The sequence below is a fragment of the Spermophilus citellus genome (genome assembly GCF_964194105.1).
Source record: "Spermophilus citellus genome assembly, chromosome: 12".
Taxonomy (NCBI): domain Eukaryota; kingdom Metazoa; phylum Chordata; class Mammalia; order Rodentia; family Sciuridae; genus Spermophilus; species Spermophilus citellus.
In genome coordinates, this window is record NC_138198.1 from 90,140,576 (window position 1) to 90,159,501 (window position 18,926).

Genomic DNA, 18,926 nt, shown 5'->3' on the forward strand with positions numbered 1-18,926 from the left:
CCTTCAACTAAGTGCACAGCAACTTCAGGAGGGATGCACGTGGTCAGGGAGGAAGGCGACATCTGCCTAGGCAGTCAGATCAGTCAATCAGTGGGTGACAGACGTCATAGCCAGATCACCTTCACATCCTGTTCTTCCAATTTCTAAAGAACTATGTTGACAACACCAAACTAGTATGTCATTGTGGTACTTCATTTGAAATCATGAGGCACAGATGGAGATGTGCATATTTAACAACACTGTTACATATTTTTCTTATATAAATACCATATACTTACAGAAGTACGGGTAAATGTTGGCAAGTTGTCATTCACATCTCCAATATTAATGATACAAGTTGCAGTTGTGTGCAAGCCAAAATATTGACCATCCATGTCTTGTACTTTTATTTTCAACTGGTATTTATCAATTAACTGAAAACAAAGAAAGAACTTAATTACTGGGTGAAAACAGCAACCTTATAAATGAAATCTTTGTTTATACTCTAAAATTTTCCATTCGTTAATAACCTGAGGTACATTTAAATCTAATGGTACACATGTAATTAAGAAAAACTTGAAGGAACTTCAGTTTGTGTAGTGGGGAGGGAGGGATGGGGCTGTGGGAATGGGAAATGGTAGAATGAGACAGACATTATTACCCTATATACATATATGATTACACTACTGGAGTGATGTTGCACCGTGTACAGCCAGAGGAATGAGAAGTTGTGTATAATATGTCAAAAATGCATTCCACTGTCAAATATAACTAATTAGAACAAATTAAAAAAGGAATCTTCTTCACCCTAGTAATTTTCAATTTGTGAAAATTGAGTAATCTCATCTACTTTAATAGGAAATAAATTGATTTTATCATTCTGCAGCAGAAAAAAAGAAGGTCTATAGTTATAAGTACATTTAAAATTGTTTGGCAATTAATCAAAATCTTGTTCTTCTATCCAAGTAGATTCTTACATTAAAAATATATAGAGCAGTGACTTTTACAATAGTTCCGCAATAAACAAAATGAAATGTCCTCTTGTGAGAAAAGATAAGATTTTAGGGATTTACTTTACATTTTTTAAAAAAGATCATTCAATGAGTATGAAGGTAAAGGTCTGGGGCAATGTAACACGGAACACAGAATACAGCTTTTAGGGTTTTTCATCAGATGTTACAAAAGGCTCATTTATTTCCTTAAAGATATGTGCTTCTCCTCATAATGGTTCCATTTATCATGAGTAACTGAGATACAGAAGGAATAAAACAGCAAGATTATAATAGCTTCTGGACTGGACTGGACTTTAGGAGACTTGGGTTCCATTCTCAACCCCAAAACACAACATGTGCAATCTTGGGCAGTGGGATATATCTAGTTTTCTACCATAAATTGATTATAATGATTATTTTCCTACCTAATGTATATCTTTTTCCAAGACAAAGTAATTTGTGAAAATCTATCCACCTAAAATGTTCACCCTTCTTTTACAAAGCCACCTTCTTCCCATAATTTGACACATGTAACTTTCTTGATTTACTCCTCCCTCATAAACTGTGTGTAGACTTAAAAAAATAAAGGCCTATTTCGACTGAAAAGTTTATAAGCCTTGTGCTACTATGCTTTTAAGAGGAATTATATATTTTCTTTGCAGTAAACTTAGAAATGTTGGAAATAATCAATTGGCTGATAAAGAAATGAAGTTTTAGCCAGGTGGGGTGGCACATGCCTGTAACCTAGCAACTCAGGAGATAAAGGCAGGAGGATTTGAATTTAAGGTCAACCTCAGCAACTTGGTGAGACCTTACCTCAAAATAAAAAAGAAAAAAGGGCTGAGGATGTAGCTCAGTAACAAAGCACCCTGGGTTCAATCACCAGTGCCAGAAAGAAAGAAAGAAAGAAAGAAAGAAAGAAAGAAAGAAAGAAAGAAAGAAAGAAAAAGAAAGAAAGAAAGAAAGAAAGATGAAGTTTGGTTATCCTAAATACTCGTGATATATTCAGATGGCAGGGAAATTCTGGTGCATTAAAGTTATAGACAAATGAAACTGGAATCCTGAAGTCAAAAAGTCATTATAGAGCACTACTGGGTAAACTCAGTGGTATAAAACGCTTTCAAATGATTCTACAAGAAGCATCTATTTAAGGTAAAAGTACTTGTGTGACTGTTTGACTTGCAAGCTGAACCAGCCATTGTGATTTTTAAAAATTGTTTTGGGATTTTTTTTCCCCACAGAATATTATTTTTTTCATGTGGTTATTTAGAGTATTTGGAAGATACTTTGTCAAATCACTTAACAAATAATTATTTTTTGTAAAGGATAAATTAGAGTTTTCAAGCAAAAGTAAGAACCTGGGAAAACTTCTATCAACCATTGAGATAATAATGGAAATCAAGAAGTTATTTCTTTAATATTGTTTAATGAAATACATGAACATTTGGAATATCTATATAATTCTGAACCAATGTTTTCCAAATGACCAATGATAGTAAATATTATACAACAGTGAAGTATCCATTCATAGTACGAGACAGATTAATAGACTTTATTGGAACAAAGTAAAAAAGTTCATTGATGAGACTTCAAAGTCTGCATTGCCAAAAATGTTTAGGTAAGAACCATTTATTAAGTTTTGATTTAATACTACAGAACAGACACAATTATCTTCAACTACTATTGAAATGTTCCTCTTTTCTCACTTCATATAATGTCAAATGTTCTTCGTACACTTCTGCTACAACTACCTATTTATTATGACAGAAAGCAGGAGATTGAGAATCCACCTGTCTTATATTAAGCCAAATAGTAAAGATATTTATTGTTTTGGAAAATTTACTTATTTTTATGCAAATTTTACCTGTGTTAATATGTAGTACTTTTGTTGTTATTTTAAGTGAGTAAGTTAACACATATTTTAAACTATCCTTGGCTTTTAATATTAATGGATTAAAAAGCAATAAATACAACCCACATAAATAAATATAAGGTCTTCAGGATCTTCAACAATACTTAAGAATGTAAAGGGGCCATAGACCAAAAATTTTGAAGATCACTGCTCTCATTCACAAGGGGATAAGGAAATGGAGAGGAAATGAATCTATAGGAAGTTTCAAGAATCAAAAAAATACCAGATAATCACATATTAGGGAAAATTAACCTGTACTATGAAATAGCCACATTACAATCAAGTAGTACTTGTTAATAATTCTGTTACCTCTCTGTCAAGCTGAGATGACAATGTGGTGATCACCCCTGTAGATGGATGCATAGAGAAGAGTGTGGGTGAGGACGGGAGCTGTTCCAGGATGGAGTACCTCAGGCGTGTGTGCATCGTGTCGGGCTCATCTTTGTCAGTTGCAGACACCTGTCCCACGATGGAACCTAATTGTGAATAAAACAACCTATTTAATTGTCAAAGCTTTCATATAATCAAATTCTTACTGACTTCACTCTTCACATAACTCAAAAAAATTGTTTTCTCTGATATGCAAATGCTAATTCACAATAAGAGGGGGTGGCTAGGGAAAAATAGAGGTACTTTGGATTAGGCAGATGGGAGTGAAGAGAGGGGAGGGAGTATGGAAGTAGAAAAGATTATAGAATGAATTGGACATTATTACCCTATGTACATATATGATTGCATGGTCAGTGTGATTCTACAACATGTACAACCAGAAGAATGAGAAGTTATACTCCATTTATGTATGTATATCTAAATGCACTCTACTGTCATGTGTAACTAATTAGAGCAAATTAAAAAAAAAAAACAGCATTGCTACATTGTAGAGTTTGGTAATTAAATCTATTTAATTGTACTTCACGTATGAATTTATAAGTGTTGATATAAGACCTTACGATCTTTGCATTTCTAAACTAAAATATTCTAATTATGCCCTAGCCTTTTTTTATTTGCAAGCCTATATTCAACCACATGAGCCAGTTTTCTTTGAAAATTGATGGTGCAGTTGGGTCTTTCTAAAAAAAGGCTCATTCTGATTTCCAGATAAAATGGACTGTTTTTGCAAGATTGAGAAAACATTTGTATTATTCTCAATGACTTTCATAACCACCCCCAGAATATCATCACTCACTTAACCATTCTAGAACACCAGTAGACACCTTTAGGACTATGTCCAATTACTCAATGACTCATTTTTTGGAGTATGCTCTCTTACAAGCATTTATTTGCCCTACTATAAAAAAGGCAAAAAAAACTTTTATTAACTCCTGTTTCTGAGGCACTGTGATTTCCATTCCATTTATGTTATACTTCATTTAATCTTCACAGTAATCTGGCATACTGAAACCCCATTTTACAGATCAGGAAATTAAGGCTTGTCAAAACTAGGAAGCTTGAGCAAGGACACCTAATGAAAGGTAAAGTAAAAATCCCACTCAGTGTTCCAACCACCACTATATACTGCTTTCTAGTGGCCATAGTGAAACTCAGTTCATGAGCTGAAATTTATTAAAATTGTCTTCTGTCATCAAAGTGGATACTCACCAACTTTGCAGCTTTCAAGAATCATAAAAGTGTATGTTGTTTCTGTAAAAATCGGGGCATTATCATTTTCATCCTCTACTTTGATTATCAGAGGCAATGGATATTCTGGTGTATAACCATCTGGAGTTGTTGCAAAGGCAGTTAGCTGTGAATTGAGTGAAAACAATACATTTTGTGTGTATAGTGCTGGAGATCATATGCATTGCATATGCTAAATGCATGCTTTACCACTGAGCTATACCCTCAGTTCCCCAAATTATTCTCTAAAATAAAGTATGGCTTCAACTTGCTTGGACTTTAATTTGGAGATTGTTCAGAACTGCAATGTTTGTCTCACCACTTGTTACTGATTTTGAATGTGGACATAACTTTAAGGCCAAAAGAGGTTGCTAATTCCTTGGTGAAGTTGAGCACTTGATGCTTAAATTTATCTAATATAGTAACATAGATCATTTTAATTTCCTCACCATTGCTATATGTTGTTCATAAGTATAACTTTCTTGTTATTATTTTCAAAAAAGGCTTGAGGATTTTGTTTTGTTTGAAAGTTTTGGGTGCAAGGATTTTAATACAACTTTCTGGGTCTTTCTTAACTTAGATCATCAGGACTATAAATTCTCCAGGTGGATTTAACTATATATTATCTTATTTTCTACTAATTAAAACCCTATGCATATCAATGTTTATACTTAGATTAGTATCTTCCTAATCATTTTTTTAATTTAAAAAGCAAGATTCAGAAACAGAACACATGAATGGCTATAAATTATGTATGGAACATATTCCATTCTTGTGATTCCATAATATGAATTTCAATTCTAATTTTTTTCATAATAGATATCATAGACATAGAGCATCACAAATACTTAGAAGGTCATATCATAGAAATCTTAAACCTAAACACTTAATCCAAAATTTATCTGTCTGGTAGGTTAATTTGATTTTCTGATGAATATTAATTCATCTAAAATAGATGTAAAATAATAAAAACTGAGTTAAGCAAGAGGACCAGGTCCTGTTGGGAAATAAAACAAGCATGAGGTCAAGTTCTCACACGTGAACTCACATTGCACCACAGGAAAGAGATGCAGAGACTGGAGAAGACTGAATGAAGCGCATTAAGCACTGGCCACACTCCTTACTTGATCCCATGGATCCTATTGCAAAGGTTCTCAGGTATATGTCACTTCTGAGCCTCATTTACCTCCCATGTTACCTCTGTACTATAAAGAGGTTCACGAATCTTTTCTACCAACTCAAGACCTGTTCTCAAAATGATACTTATTTTTTTTCTTTTGAAAGAAAAACTACAAAAATCAAAAACAAAGAGTAAAACCATAATCCCGGGAACAATCTTATAGGATTGTCATGAAAAGTCTTATGTTTCAAGTCAATGCTGTGCTATCAGATAAAGCCAGAGTATTAATGACAAATTCACAAAATAGAAAAGGGTAAATGAATTAGAGATGTGAGAAACAATGGCCAAGCTTAATAACCATTAATATAACACACAAACTTTAAGTTTTACCTCAAAAGATTCATATTGCTCACGATCTACCCGTTTAGTACAATACAGGTTTCCAGTATCCCTCTCCACATAAAATAAATTTAGAGGTTCTTGGTCAACTCCAGGCCCTTTAATGGAATAGTATATGGTGTAGTTTTGGGCTACGTCAGATTGGACCTAGAGAGTAGATATAATTACGAGACAAGTTTTTATTTCAGCACAACTTTTACCTGTATATTTGTACAATCACATTCTCAATTTTATCACAATAAATATTACCCTCTTTAATTTATGATTATACATATAAAAGCCTCATGATTGAGAAATTTTAAGAAAAAGCCAAGAGCAAAATGATGTAGTAGAATCTTGGTTTCCAAGAATAACTAATAAATATATTAAGGCTAAATGGTATGTATGTGAATCAACATTTAAAAGTTTTTCCTGTATTAGAAAACAATATTCTGAGCATGAAAAATTACTTGGCTATTTTAAAAAGAAAAATTTATTTTTATTATAAGTGACAAAATAAGAAAGTGGGTTTAAAGTATACTATTTCCTTGCTGAGTTTTAGTATTTGTTATTATCTTCCTTATTATAAGAGCTAAGTGAAAAAAAATATGTGAAGGAGAATAAAAATGGAATAATATCCAGGCAAGGGTAATATTTGGTCCTTGATTCATAAAAAATTTCTTCCAAGCTGTTTTCATTTTCTCTTTGAGATCTTGACTGTCATTATCTCAGGATGACTAACACAATTATTTCCTAACAAATTTTTCTCAACTTTAATTTGTTCTCCTCTGAGCTGCATTCAGTTTGTTGGTGGGGTATAAAGGAAGAATCTCCCTCACCATTTCAGAAATTAAAGGAAAAGAAACCCAAGTCATAGATTGAGTGACAGTGGCCACTAATAGTGGAAGAAGGGAAGAAGATTGACTGGGGTGTCCACTAAATGTTAAAAAGGAAAAGAGAAAATGTGCCTTTGGTGGGATTTAAGAAATGGACTTGATAATGGAAAGGCAGATGTGTCTTCCTCTTTCGTGGCATTTGCAATTTCATTCTTTATTATGGAAGACACCTGGAAATTTTTCTAGGCTGTGCCGAAGATCTGTGGTTCCTCTGTTGATTAAAAAAAGAAATCATTAAAGAAATGTGCTTGAAAGTGCTAGATGGGTTTTATAGTTCAAGAGTTAGCCTCTGCATAACTCAAGCTACAAAAAAAGTGTATAACGGTATAAAGAAACATATTTGTATCCATATGCTGAACATGTATACATATCCCCATGCAATCAAATATTCATATGATATCACTTTTATATGACTTTTTTTTTTTTTTTGCATAGCTGGGAACTGAACCCAGGGTCTTGTGTATGCTAGGCAAGTGCTCTGCCACAGAGGTACATCCTATACCCTGACACAATTATTTCTAAATAACTGCATGATCAATGTCAAATTTTGATGTTAATATGGAAACAATGGATTTTACAGCAGAGGGAAAATATACTGTACCTGTTGAAGAAAAAGTGGGAAAGGACCCAAGGAATTCTCCATCATGGAACAAGGAATAGGAGCCCATCTTCTCTTGGCACGTCTTAGAACTTTTTCTTTAGAATGTCTTCTCTTTTGTACCTAAATTTAGAAGATAGAAATACATCAACAAATAAAGTCAATGACCACTTTAGTCTCAAACATTAGAAGTCAGACACATCTTCTCTCATGAGGATTAACTGGGGAGGTATAAGACAGTAGTGCTTGAAAACCAAATGGAATATCAACACTGCATAAAGAGAATTAAAAAAAAAAACAAATAGCTGCATAGCTGTGATGACAATAATCCTTTTTGAGAGAATAACTTGGTGGAAATGTGGAAGAAAGAGAGATGGAATTGGAAACCTAGAAGCAAAACTAAAAAGAAAATGACTGTTGCCACATTGCCATGCCAAAACACAGGAGGAGGCATATGCAAAGAAAAGAAGTGAGTATGTGCCCTTCCAAATTTAGCATAAGCATCTTCCACTCACCAGCAACTAAGCAGAGCCAGGGGGCCAACAAAGAGATCTGTGTCAGAATGAGGAGAGAAATATAGTGACACCTCTCAATTACTTCAGTAAGGAACGATCAATGCTGAATCGAAGACACCTTGATTTTTGGTGTCACAAGATAATAAGCATGCATGTGGTCCATCCTCCTAAAACAGCCATCTATTTAAGACTACAAGTTATGCTAAGATGCATGAGAAAAAAAGAAACATTTTTCTTTACTAGAGACAGAGTTTCAAATTTTGCTTTTGGAAATCCATGCTATAGAAAAGATCAGCAAATATTTCTTTGTGTCCAATCTCAAATTCTCATGCTGTAGCTTATCCCAATTTCTCCTTTCATGTCCTAAATGAGAAGGAATACAACCTTTAACAAACTGCCTTATACAGCCCTTTTTCACTTACACTGTTGTTTCATTGTTTACATTATTCAAACCAAACCATTCCATATCTTTTCTGATTCCACTTCTACCCTGTCAATATTATAAAACCTAAAGACAAGACATCATTATACTTTGTTCATATTATTTTCATATACCTGTGTTTCTTTCTCTAAAAGGACAGATATTTCCTTCTCCTCTTGGCTGTCCGTGTTAAAAAGTAATATGGTAAAACTCCTTGTTTCTGAGGACAGGAGAACAGCATTGGTTGTATATACTGAACCATCTTCTAAAATTTGGAAATCAGGATCACTTGAGTGAATGATATTTGCAGATTTAAAGCACTCCTCCAGGTTAACTGTATAAAATAAACATAGCAATCATTTTTAAGGTGAAACACAATGATATATAGTTTTAACAGTAATGCATGCTTGTGTAGGAAGCCACTTAAATTACACTCCCACTAGTACATTTAGCATTTTTAAAACGATATATGAGGCTGGGTGCCATGGCATACACCTGTTAATCCCAGTGGCTCACGAGGCTGAGACAGGAGGATTGCAAGTTCAAAGCCAGCCTCAGTAATAAGCAACTCAGTGAGACACCGTCTCTAAATAAAATACAAAATAGGGCTGGGGATGTGGCTGAGTGGCCCAGTGCCACTGAGTTCAATCACTGGTACCTGCCCCCCCCAAAAGGATATATGAAACTATGTGGGTTACACTGTGCATAAACACAAACATCACTTCTAATGCTTATTTTATTTTATTTAGTTATTTATTGGTACTAGGGATTGAACCCAGGGATGCTTAACCAATGAGCCACATCCCCAGCCCTTTGTATATTTTATTTACAGACAGGGTCTCACTGAGTTGCTTAGGGTCTCTCTAAGTTGCTGAGGCTGGCTTTGAACTTGTGATTCTCCCGCCTCAACCTCCAGAGCCACTGAGATTACAGGTGAGTGCCACTGCACCTGGCTTACTTTTTACATTCTTATTTTAAAATGTCTGTCCTGAAACAATGTTTGAATGTTTAAGCCAACTGTGAAAAAAATGTTTTTATTAACTGAAATTAGCTGTAGAGGAATACATAAGAGTACAGGAAGTATGTCTAACACAATCTAATTGATTAAAAGCAGTGGTTCTTAAATTAAAATATCACAGAACTCATAACATCTATTGTGAAATACTCATCAAATTCTGTGTTCCCACTAGTTTGATCTTTCCTTATATAAGTGAGTTATATAAAAAGCTTAAGCAATAAAAAACAGTACATGGAAATAAAATATAATAAGATGTCAAAATATTTCATGATGAAAATCCAAAAACAATATCTTTAAATTCAAGAAATAGTTTCAATATATTTCTCAATTTCTTAGAAGCATATTTTGCCTATACCATATCTTTCATCTAATATTAAAATTATTTTATTACTCAAGCTAAAGCTTTTTTATCTTCAAATAATTGCACATTTTTAAAACAAAGACTAATATTCTTTCACTGACACGATACAAGGATTAAAAATGATAAAGGACTATTAGTTTTAACTATTCCCTAATACAGTTATAGTTTTAAAAATTACACTAGCTTTTAACAGATCACACAAATTAGGGTAATTACATACTTTTAGTAGTATCTTACCTCTGCCAACAAATTTTTCAGCATCTAATTTGGAAGGAACATGTAGTATCACCTGTTTGCAGGCGTCACAGGCAAATGATAAGATCTATTAAAAAAAACAAATCCAGATTATGCCTTAAAAAGATCCTTTTAATGAGTACATTGTTTATATAAATTTTATTTATATTTTAAGTAATATACACTTAATTATATAGATAAAATATTAGATATGTAAATATATGTATTATTGAATAAAATTTATATAATTTTGAATCAGTTTATATAATTAGCAAAATAAAACTAAAAACATGGTCGAGTAACAAATCAGAAGAAAATTTTATCAAACGGGTGAATGAAACAATAAAAGTCTTATCTCCCTCCTTCACAAAGCACATAAACTCAAGAGAATTATGTACATTCTTAAACTTTGTTTCCTATTCTATAAAAGTTATTTACTTGTAACAGCACTGAATAACTTAGTGGGTTTAGTAAGGATTCAACAACCTATGTGAGAGAGTACTTAAAACTAAAGACAGTTTTAAAGACAGCACAGGGATATAAATAGGAATGAGGAGTAAAAATGAATTTAATGAGCCAGCAAATTGTTGCAATAAATTTTTAATTGACTATGAGCTATGATACCAAACCCATTATCTCCAAAATCTCCAATACGAAAATATGGTGCTTTTAAAGAAAACTCCAGGGAGTGATCTGGTGAGTATTTTTGTGTAATTACTTCACACAAACAATGCAACTTTTCGATATGGGAACTTACTGTGAAGATGCATTTTCTCATAAGTCAAAGTTAATTTAAGGTTATTTTAGAAAATAGTTTAATAATTAATATTTAGAAAATAGTTTAATAATTAATAATTTTTTAATGATTTATGATGAACCCATCCCAGTACAACATATATTTGAATATGTAGAAATTTAATTCTGTTCTCTCTGAAACTTGACAATGGCTGCTTCTGAAATATTTACATTCTTTTTTCCTCAGTTTTGCAAAGGCATTTGACCAGAGCCAAAACCAACACAGCTAACTGGCATTTACACAGTGTTATCTACAAAATTCATAAATATAAGCTATTACCATCTAAGTTTGGAAGGAAATTTTTATTTGCAATGCATACTAAGGAACCTGTAATCGTGCAATTTACATAACATATAAAGGATCAGATAAGAGATTGTGTTTTACTTGGAAATTAAAGACGGACACAATGAAGAGATTGTATTTGAATTGAAAATTTTAAAAATGAGAAGAATTTCCACTGGCAGCAAGTTGAGAGCTAGTAGGCGCAGGATCAGATGATTCCAAGGATTCTAGTTCAAGGTGATTGACAGAACACATCCTTATTCGTTCAACCAACATTTATTGGTTGGTAACTAGGTGTTCAACAGAGTCAAAGGCTATAGGTAGAGAACAAAGCAAAGTTCTTTTCCTCATAAAGATTATATTGTAATAAGAGACAAAAAAAATAAATATACAAATCTCACATAATCCCAAGGCAAAGAAAGATAAAGGTTATGAGGAAAATAGATCAGAGAAAGAAGATGACAAAGAGAAGACCAGAAGCCTAAATGAAGTGAGGAAACAAATCAGTTCCTACATTGGGGAAGTCTTCCAGGTGGGGCTAAACACCAGAACAAAGGCCTTAGAAGAGGACTTCCCCAGAGCTCATGGTAGCCCTGCAGAGCCAAGAAAAGAATGGGGAAGAATGAGGAGACAAAACAAATGGTCAGTCAGGGCATATCATGTACAGTCTAAAAGGCCAGGGTAAGAAACAGATTTTGTTTTAATGCAAAAAGGAGCCACAGCAGGTTTAGAGCATGGGGAGTGGTAAATACATCTGCTAAGTTTGTGGAGAACAGATCATGAATAAGGAGAAAGTGGAAGCCAACAGGCCAATTAGGAGGACATGACAGGACTCTAAGAGGGACAACAGTGAAGTGGATGAAGGCAATCATGGTGGAGAAAGTGAAAAAATGGCTGGATTCAGACAATTTGGGGAGGGAGGTGTAGTGGCATCCTGGCATCCATTCATTCATATGCTCAACAAATATTTATATACATCATTCATGGGATTCCCTGATATGTACTTCCCATGTCAGGGAAGTACAGGACACTGTGAAAAAGTGAGAGAGTTGGGGATAACCTGGGCTGAGAGCCAGATTAAATTACCTGAAAAGTGGCAATAAGTTAGCCACGGCAAGAGCAGAGCTTAAATTCAAAATACAGAAACAACATAATATAAAGTCCCAAAGATATGACACAGACCTGAGAAAGAAACCTAGAATGGCTGATATGTATAATACAAAGAGGAAGAGGTTTAAAATGAATTCAGGATTTAGGTGAGGAATAGTTTCTAAATGATGTCAACCAATTATATGAATTTTTCTCCCTAAAGATAATAAGAAATCTGTGAGCTCGGTGGCACATGCCTGTAATTGCAGCAGCTTAGGAGGCTAAGACAGGAGAATTCCAAGTTCAAGGCCAGCCTCAGCAATTTAGTGAGGTCCTCAGCCACTTAGTGAGACCCTATCTTAAAAAAAAAAAAAAAAAAAAAAAAAAAAAAAAGACTGAGGATGTAGTTCAGTGGTAAAGTGAACCTGGGTTAAATCCCCAATACCAAAAAATAAAAAATAAAATAGAATAATAATGAGAAGAAAGCGAAGATTTGTTCAAGCAAATAAATTGCATTTGCATTTTTATATTTGAATATAAGTCTAAGCAATGTACAAAATGGATGGAGGGAACAACTTTCATTTCTAATGCAGGCAAAGTGAGGTAAAACTCCAAAACAAAATTAACCAGAAATGCTGGATAACATATTTTTAAAAAATAATAAGGAATTGCAAGGCAAAAACTGAAGATAAAGCTAGAATACAGAGCAATAAGAGGAACCCAGAAACAAATACCAATCTGCAAAGATTCTATTCTAATTTGCTGACTTCTACAGAGAAGGAATGAAATCAAAGCAGAGAAATCACCAACAATCAAAGAAAAGACCATTGCCACAGTAGTCTGGGCTTCCCAAATGCTAACCCCTCATTCTAAAGCTGAGCTGAAAGAAAATTAGACCTTGTGTGGATTTCTGATCCACATTCACAGCACTTGCTTGATCTAGAATCCTGGAGCCATGAATTGGGCCTGGCATATGGTCACCACCTAGTGACCTAAAGGTACTTACTTGACCAAATTCAATATCATTCTTATCTTTTAAAAAGCCTCAAAATCTAGGAATCAATGAGTGCTTCTGCAATGTGATTTTTATATATTATAACCAATGGGAATAGCACCAGAAGCAACTCCACTAAACTTACAAACAAAATAGATTTTCTAAGCTCATCATATATAGTTCACATTACATTGAAGGTATATTAGGCAAGAACATATGAATTGCAAAGGAAGAGGGAAAACGAAATGTCTTCATTTACTATCACTTTACCTGGAAATGAACCAATAAGTTACCATAAAGAATAACAGAATTCAGTAAAGGCAGCAGAAATAACTATTAAAATATAGACAACATTACTCTTCATACCCATAAATAAAACCAGTTAGATGACATGATAAGTCATTTTCAAAAGCAATAAAATGATGTTAGAATGCCAACTAATGATTTTAACAAGAAACTTGCAAAACCCATTTGAAGAACACTTGAAAGTATTTCTTCAGGTCATAAAAGTAGAATTGCACAAAAAGAAAGAAAGAAGTATCATTATCTCAGATTGGAAAAATCAACAACATAATACATCAGTTCTCACTAAGTTAAATCATAAATTTTCTGATCCAAATAAAACCCAAAGCCTCAACAGAATATTTCCTGAAATTAAAGAAGTTAATTCAAAATGTCATAGGAAAGATTATAATTAGACAAAAAATTATGAAAAAGAGGAGCCACAAAAGAACATTAGCTCAAACATATATTAAGAGATTCTATAAAGTCTCAATAATTAAAATAATGCAGTTATCAGTAGGAGAATAGGCAGATATTAGAGGCATGAATTGGAAAAGATACAACAATTCCTATTTGCATTTGATATGACTGAATACAGTCATTTGAAAAAAAATTTTTGATGTCCTGGTTCACGTTGATTTTTTTCTTCTTTTTTTTGGGGGGTGAGGGTGGGGGCAGTACCAGGTATTGAAGTCAGAGGCACTCAACCACTGGGCCACATTCCAGCTCTATTTTGTATTTTATTTAGAGACAAAGTCTCACTGAGTTGCTTAGTACCTCCCTTTTGCTGATGCTGGCTTTGAACTCACGATCCTCATGCCTCCAGTCTCCTAAACTGCTGGGATTACAGGTGTGCAACATACCATCTGGCTAATTTTTTCTTCTTAATTTATACAAACACTTTATACTAGACTAGCCTTTTAAAATATGGTTTGCAAATACTTTGTTCAATTTATCAACTACATTTTAACTTTAAAAAAAAGGTTTATGGTGTTTCTTCTTTGTTTAGTTTGTATTTTTTGCTATGGAAACTGTGTTTATGTGTATGTGTGTGTTTTATATAAATGATTTTCCCAATTTTAAAAACAGCTTTTGAAGTAAGTCATAAATGGGCCTACTTGTTTGTTTGTTTACTTATTTATTTCAGGACTGGGGGTTGGATCCTGGAGCATGCTCTCACTGAGCTACAATTGCAGCACTTTTTATTTTCATTTTGAGGCAGGATCTCGCAAAATGGTTAAGGCTGCTCTTAACTTGGATTCTGGCAAGGGACCCAGGTGGATTATCCTGACACAGCCTCCGAAATAGCCGGAATTACAGACATGCACCATCATGTCCAGCTTGACTCCAAATTTATAAGAATTCATTGTGTTTGCTTATATAACTCACATGCTATCATATTTTACATTTAAAAATTTCATCTATTTAGTTTTCTATAGTGTTATGCATAAAGCATGAGTTCTACTTTATCGTTTAGCCAATTTCTAATGAGTTCAGGTAGTGTTGTTCTTATTTAATAACATCATACATATTAGTGACATGCCATGTATTATAAAAAAGCTTTTCATCTAGTCATACACAACTTTATTGTGTATGAACTTAGTATCTGACACAATTATAGAGTAATTTATACTTTTTTTCCTATCAATTCCATTTTGGTATTCTATTGTTATACCTTCCCACAGTGAAATGACATACCAGGCTTAGTCACTGTGATATTATTTGTAATAGTAAAAACTAGCAGCAGAAGTGATAAATACAAGTAAACAGATCAATGAGATATCTTTGAATGCAGAGTTATCGAGACTTAATGACTTAATGATAAACTAGGGGAGGAAAGCAGTAAAGAAGAAAAAATAAACAGCTTCCAGTCTTCTACTTGAGGAGAAAGGCATATAGGAATGCCATACATTGAAACATAGGACACTAAAAGAGAAGCAACATTGTCTGGGAAGACAATGAATGCTGCATCACACCTAGTAGGTAGACACAAAGGCCTATTGTTCAGTGATGACTTCTGAACTAGCAATTTAGGATTTGTTGATATCCTAAATATCATCCTTGTGATATTTTAAGCAACACAAGTGAATGAAATGGTCTAGGTAAAGGTGTCAATTTCAAGGAATAGGACCTAAAATAAGGCCAGAAGAAAAAAATCACCATTTAAGATTGGAGGAAAAAGCAGTCAAACTCATGAAAGCAGAAAATAGGAGGGTGTTTGCCAGGTGCTGTGGTGTGGAGAAAATAGGGAGTTGCTTATTAGGTATAAAGTTTCTGTTATATAAGATGAAAAACTACTAGAGATCTGCTGAACAAGATTGTGCTTATAGTGAAAATTGCACCATCAGCACTCTTAAAACATTGCTAAGAGGGTAGATCTCATGTCATGTCTCTTTAAACACACACACACAAACACACACACACACACACACACACACACACACACACACACACACACTAGTGGAAAAAAAGAAACCAGGTAGCGTCAGATTCTGAGTGATCAGAAAGGTCAGAAAAGGGAGGTGGGGGTGAATTTCAAGAATATATATGTAATCTACAAAGTGGCATTGTACAAAGAATGGAAAGTGTCTCTTATTTGGGCCAGGGACATCCCTGATGGCCTGCGAGATCTCTGAGAGGCTTCATTAGGTGTTTAAGCATAAGAAAGTTCAAGTGGTTAAGATATGTAGGAGGTGAACAAATATTAGGAAGTGGGAAGAAGCTGATTTGTGGAATGGTGAAGGATTACTAAATTGCATGGGAAGGACACAATGCAAAGGGTGCCCCACCCCTTAATGTCATTCTTACTTAATATCTCACACTTAGTCTGCACACATTTCTCACAACCACACCAACCACCTGAGGCTGGCAGGACTTTGAATAGATATGCACTACAACATGGAACAACACTTGAAAGTACAATGAGGTGTTCAGGCAGGGCCAGATTTCTCTTTGCCTCATTCTTGGCCTATCAAACTCGGAAGCTAAGGGAGATCAAGGAAGGGAGGGTGGATTCAATTTCAGTTCATTCCCTCAAACTGTGCTTTCTTCTATAAAGGATCTAAGATGACACACAGAAAGCTTTGAGTGCAGATATCTGCAAAGCAACGTTATTTACTGTGGTGCCTGAAGCATACCTTTTCCTTTAAATAATAATGACCAGAATACAACAGTCACTAATATGCCATTATGTAAAAATGTGAGTGTGTGAGTGTGTAACCGATGTGATTCTGCAATTTGTATTTGGGGTAAAAATGGGAGTTCATAACCCAATTGAGTCAAATGTATGAAAGATGATATATCATGAGCTTTGTAATGTTTTGAACAACCAATAAAAAAAATTTAAAAATAAAAAAAAATAATAATGACCAGTGGTTTAAAAGGAAATGACAACTTAATTAAGAACCAAACCAAAAATCATCTCTTGGTCATCAGCAATATATTTTGTGACCGTTACTTATTCTTAGTTTCTTCAACTATAAAATGTTAACTGCTAAGTGCTAAATTATTAATGCCCTGGGGATTTTGGTTAGGGGTTTAAAGTCCATTTATTTAGTTCTTGGCAAAAGCGTTCTAACAATAGTAAAACCTACAATTTAAAAATTTAGAAATCCTTTGTGAAATCAGCGTAATGAAGAGGAGGTTATTCGAATATTTCTGCCCCTCAATTCCACCACTCCCAGAAGGAATCGCTCTTCCATTGTTCTCTGAGGTCCTCCCCGTGTCTTTAAAACTTGACTTGCGCCCAAGCTGAAGGCTCAACACGAAAGGGCACTATTGAGCACCTTTTCGCACCTTGCCCAATTAAACTTTTTTCGTTTTCTGGCAGGAAACCCAGGAAAAGCCCCGTCTGGGGCACCTTTGATTCCAAATTTCCTCAAGAGCTCCTTCCCCACTTAGGATTTCTGCGAGTTCAGACTTTCCCGCGAAATCCGGTCTTTTCTGCCTGAGAGGGGGAAACTGTCCTGTCCAAAATAAGGCCATCTGCTTTGGCTGCCAGCTCTGGGAAGGAGTGAAGTCGACGATGTTGTACGTGTGGAGGGAAAAAAAAAGTTGGAGCAAGGGAACGATAAGTGGGTGGGATCCAGACGCCTCTGAGAACTAGAGATCAGTACCAGGATGACCTTTTCCCCCAATGATGTGGGGGACGGAAGCCTCCTACGCAAACATTGGAAACTATTCAAAGGGTCACCTAGTGTCCGCCTAGGTGCCTGTCTTCAGGAGCAGAGTGGAACCTCTCCTTTTCCCTAAGATCCCCCACATAGATCTAAACGCACACCAAGATCAATCCCCCCGCCCCAAAGATCAGGAGTCCCCTCTTCCACCCAAGGACACTTGCTTTCAGTCGGGTCCCCCCAGCGGCTGCCCTGTTCCTGGCCTGAAGCCGGCACTGAGGCCGAGGGGATGCGCACTCCCCCGACTTGGGAGAGGCGCGGAGAAGCAACCTTGGCGCACCCGGCTCCCCCGCGAGCACCCAGAGGCTACGCTTTTGGACGGGCGTTCGCAGCTCACGCCTCCCTCTCGATCTGCTCGCGCAGATTACATCTACCCCAGACGCCCTTCCCTCCCCTAGGGATCCGGGCGCCCAGGTCGCGCTCCTCTTCCTGTCTGCCCTCCCCCCACCCCCTACTCCATGTTTAGCAACCACCACTAGGTCCCTTAACTCCAGCTTCGCTGGCCAACCCCAGCTCCCCAAGTTTCTCCCTTTTTCCCAGGGGATCGAACCGCCCTCCCCGAGCCGGTGGCCTCGGCGGCACTCACTGAGAGGGTCAGCAGGAGCTGCCGACAGAGGGCTCCGATCCTGGAGCGTGTGGGTCCAGCTGCCGCCATGGAGAGGATAGGTCCGGTCGCCGGCCAAGGCACCCGAGGGCCGGGGTAGGAGAGCTCTGCCGGGTGAAGCGGCTGCAGGCTGGGCCCGCGCAGGAGTGCGAGGCGAAGCGGTGCTTTTCTTAGTTTTTCTGAAGCGCCTGCCTCTCTCCCAAGGGGCTTTTCCTGTGGCCGAGGGTGGGGCTCCAAAGACACCGATCAGCCCCTCCTTGCTATTTTCTTAAGTCTTCATTTCTTTAAGAACTCAACAGGTGGGAACTCCCTTGGGCCGCCACCCTTTTACCTGTGCTAGGTGTTTCTCACCAGCGGACGCCACCTATATGCCCCATCTCCCCCTCCCCCGCCCGGGTGTCCGCCCGGCTGGATTAGCGCTGGCCCTGCCCAGCAGAAGCCCTGACTGTACAAAGACTTACTCCCCAGCTTGCTGGCCGCTCAGGCCCCGCCCAGCCCACTGCCCTCGCAGTCCAACGAGGTCCCTGCCCTGGGGGCAATTAGACCCAAGAAAACAGCCCAGAGCTGGAGAGTTTGCATTATTTGTCACTGCTGCCTATCACCCACCTATTACAGGGTTGACTCCAGGGAGAATTGTGTACTCATCTTTACTGGAATAAAATG

General features: G+C 36.2%; 1 protein-coding gene across 4 annotated transcripts in view; it reads right to left on the minus strand.

Moving 5' to 3' along the window:
* Nucleotides 1-18,673, minus strand: part of DSC2 (desmocollin 2) — a 32,212-nt gene extending 13,539 nt beyond the window's left edge. For 3 of the 4 annotated variants that reach the window (XM_081262861.1, XM_081262860.1, XM_081262858.1), the window contains exons 1-8: nucleotides 18,246-18,673; nucleotides 10,045-10,129; nucleotides 8,563-8,762; nucleotides 7,496-7,615; nucleotides 6,011-6,166; nucleotides 4,483-4,627; nucleotides 3,193-3,359; nucleotides 279-413 (exon numbers count right to left, since the gene is read on the minus strand). In XM_081262861.1, coding sequence (XP_081118987.1) covers nucleotides 279-413; nucleotides 3,193-3,359; nucleotides 4,483-4,627; nucleotides 6,011-6,166; nucleotides 7,496-7,615; nucleotides 8,563-8,762; nucleotides 10,045-10,129; nucleotides 18,246-18,314 — 1,077 coding nt within the window. In that variant the 5' untranslated portion in view covers nucleotides 18,315-18,673. The remainder of the gene's footprint in view (nucleotides 1-278; nucleotides 414-3,192; nucleotides 3,360-4,482; nucleotides 4,628-6,010; nucleotides 6,167-7,495; nucleotides 7,616-8,562; nucleotides 8,763-10,044; nucleotides 10,130-18,245) is intronic. The other variant, XM_081262859.1, reaches the window with a different exon arrangement.
* Nucleotides 18,674-18,926: the final 253 nt, after the last annotated feature.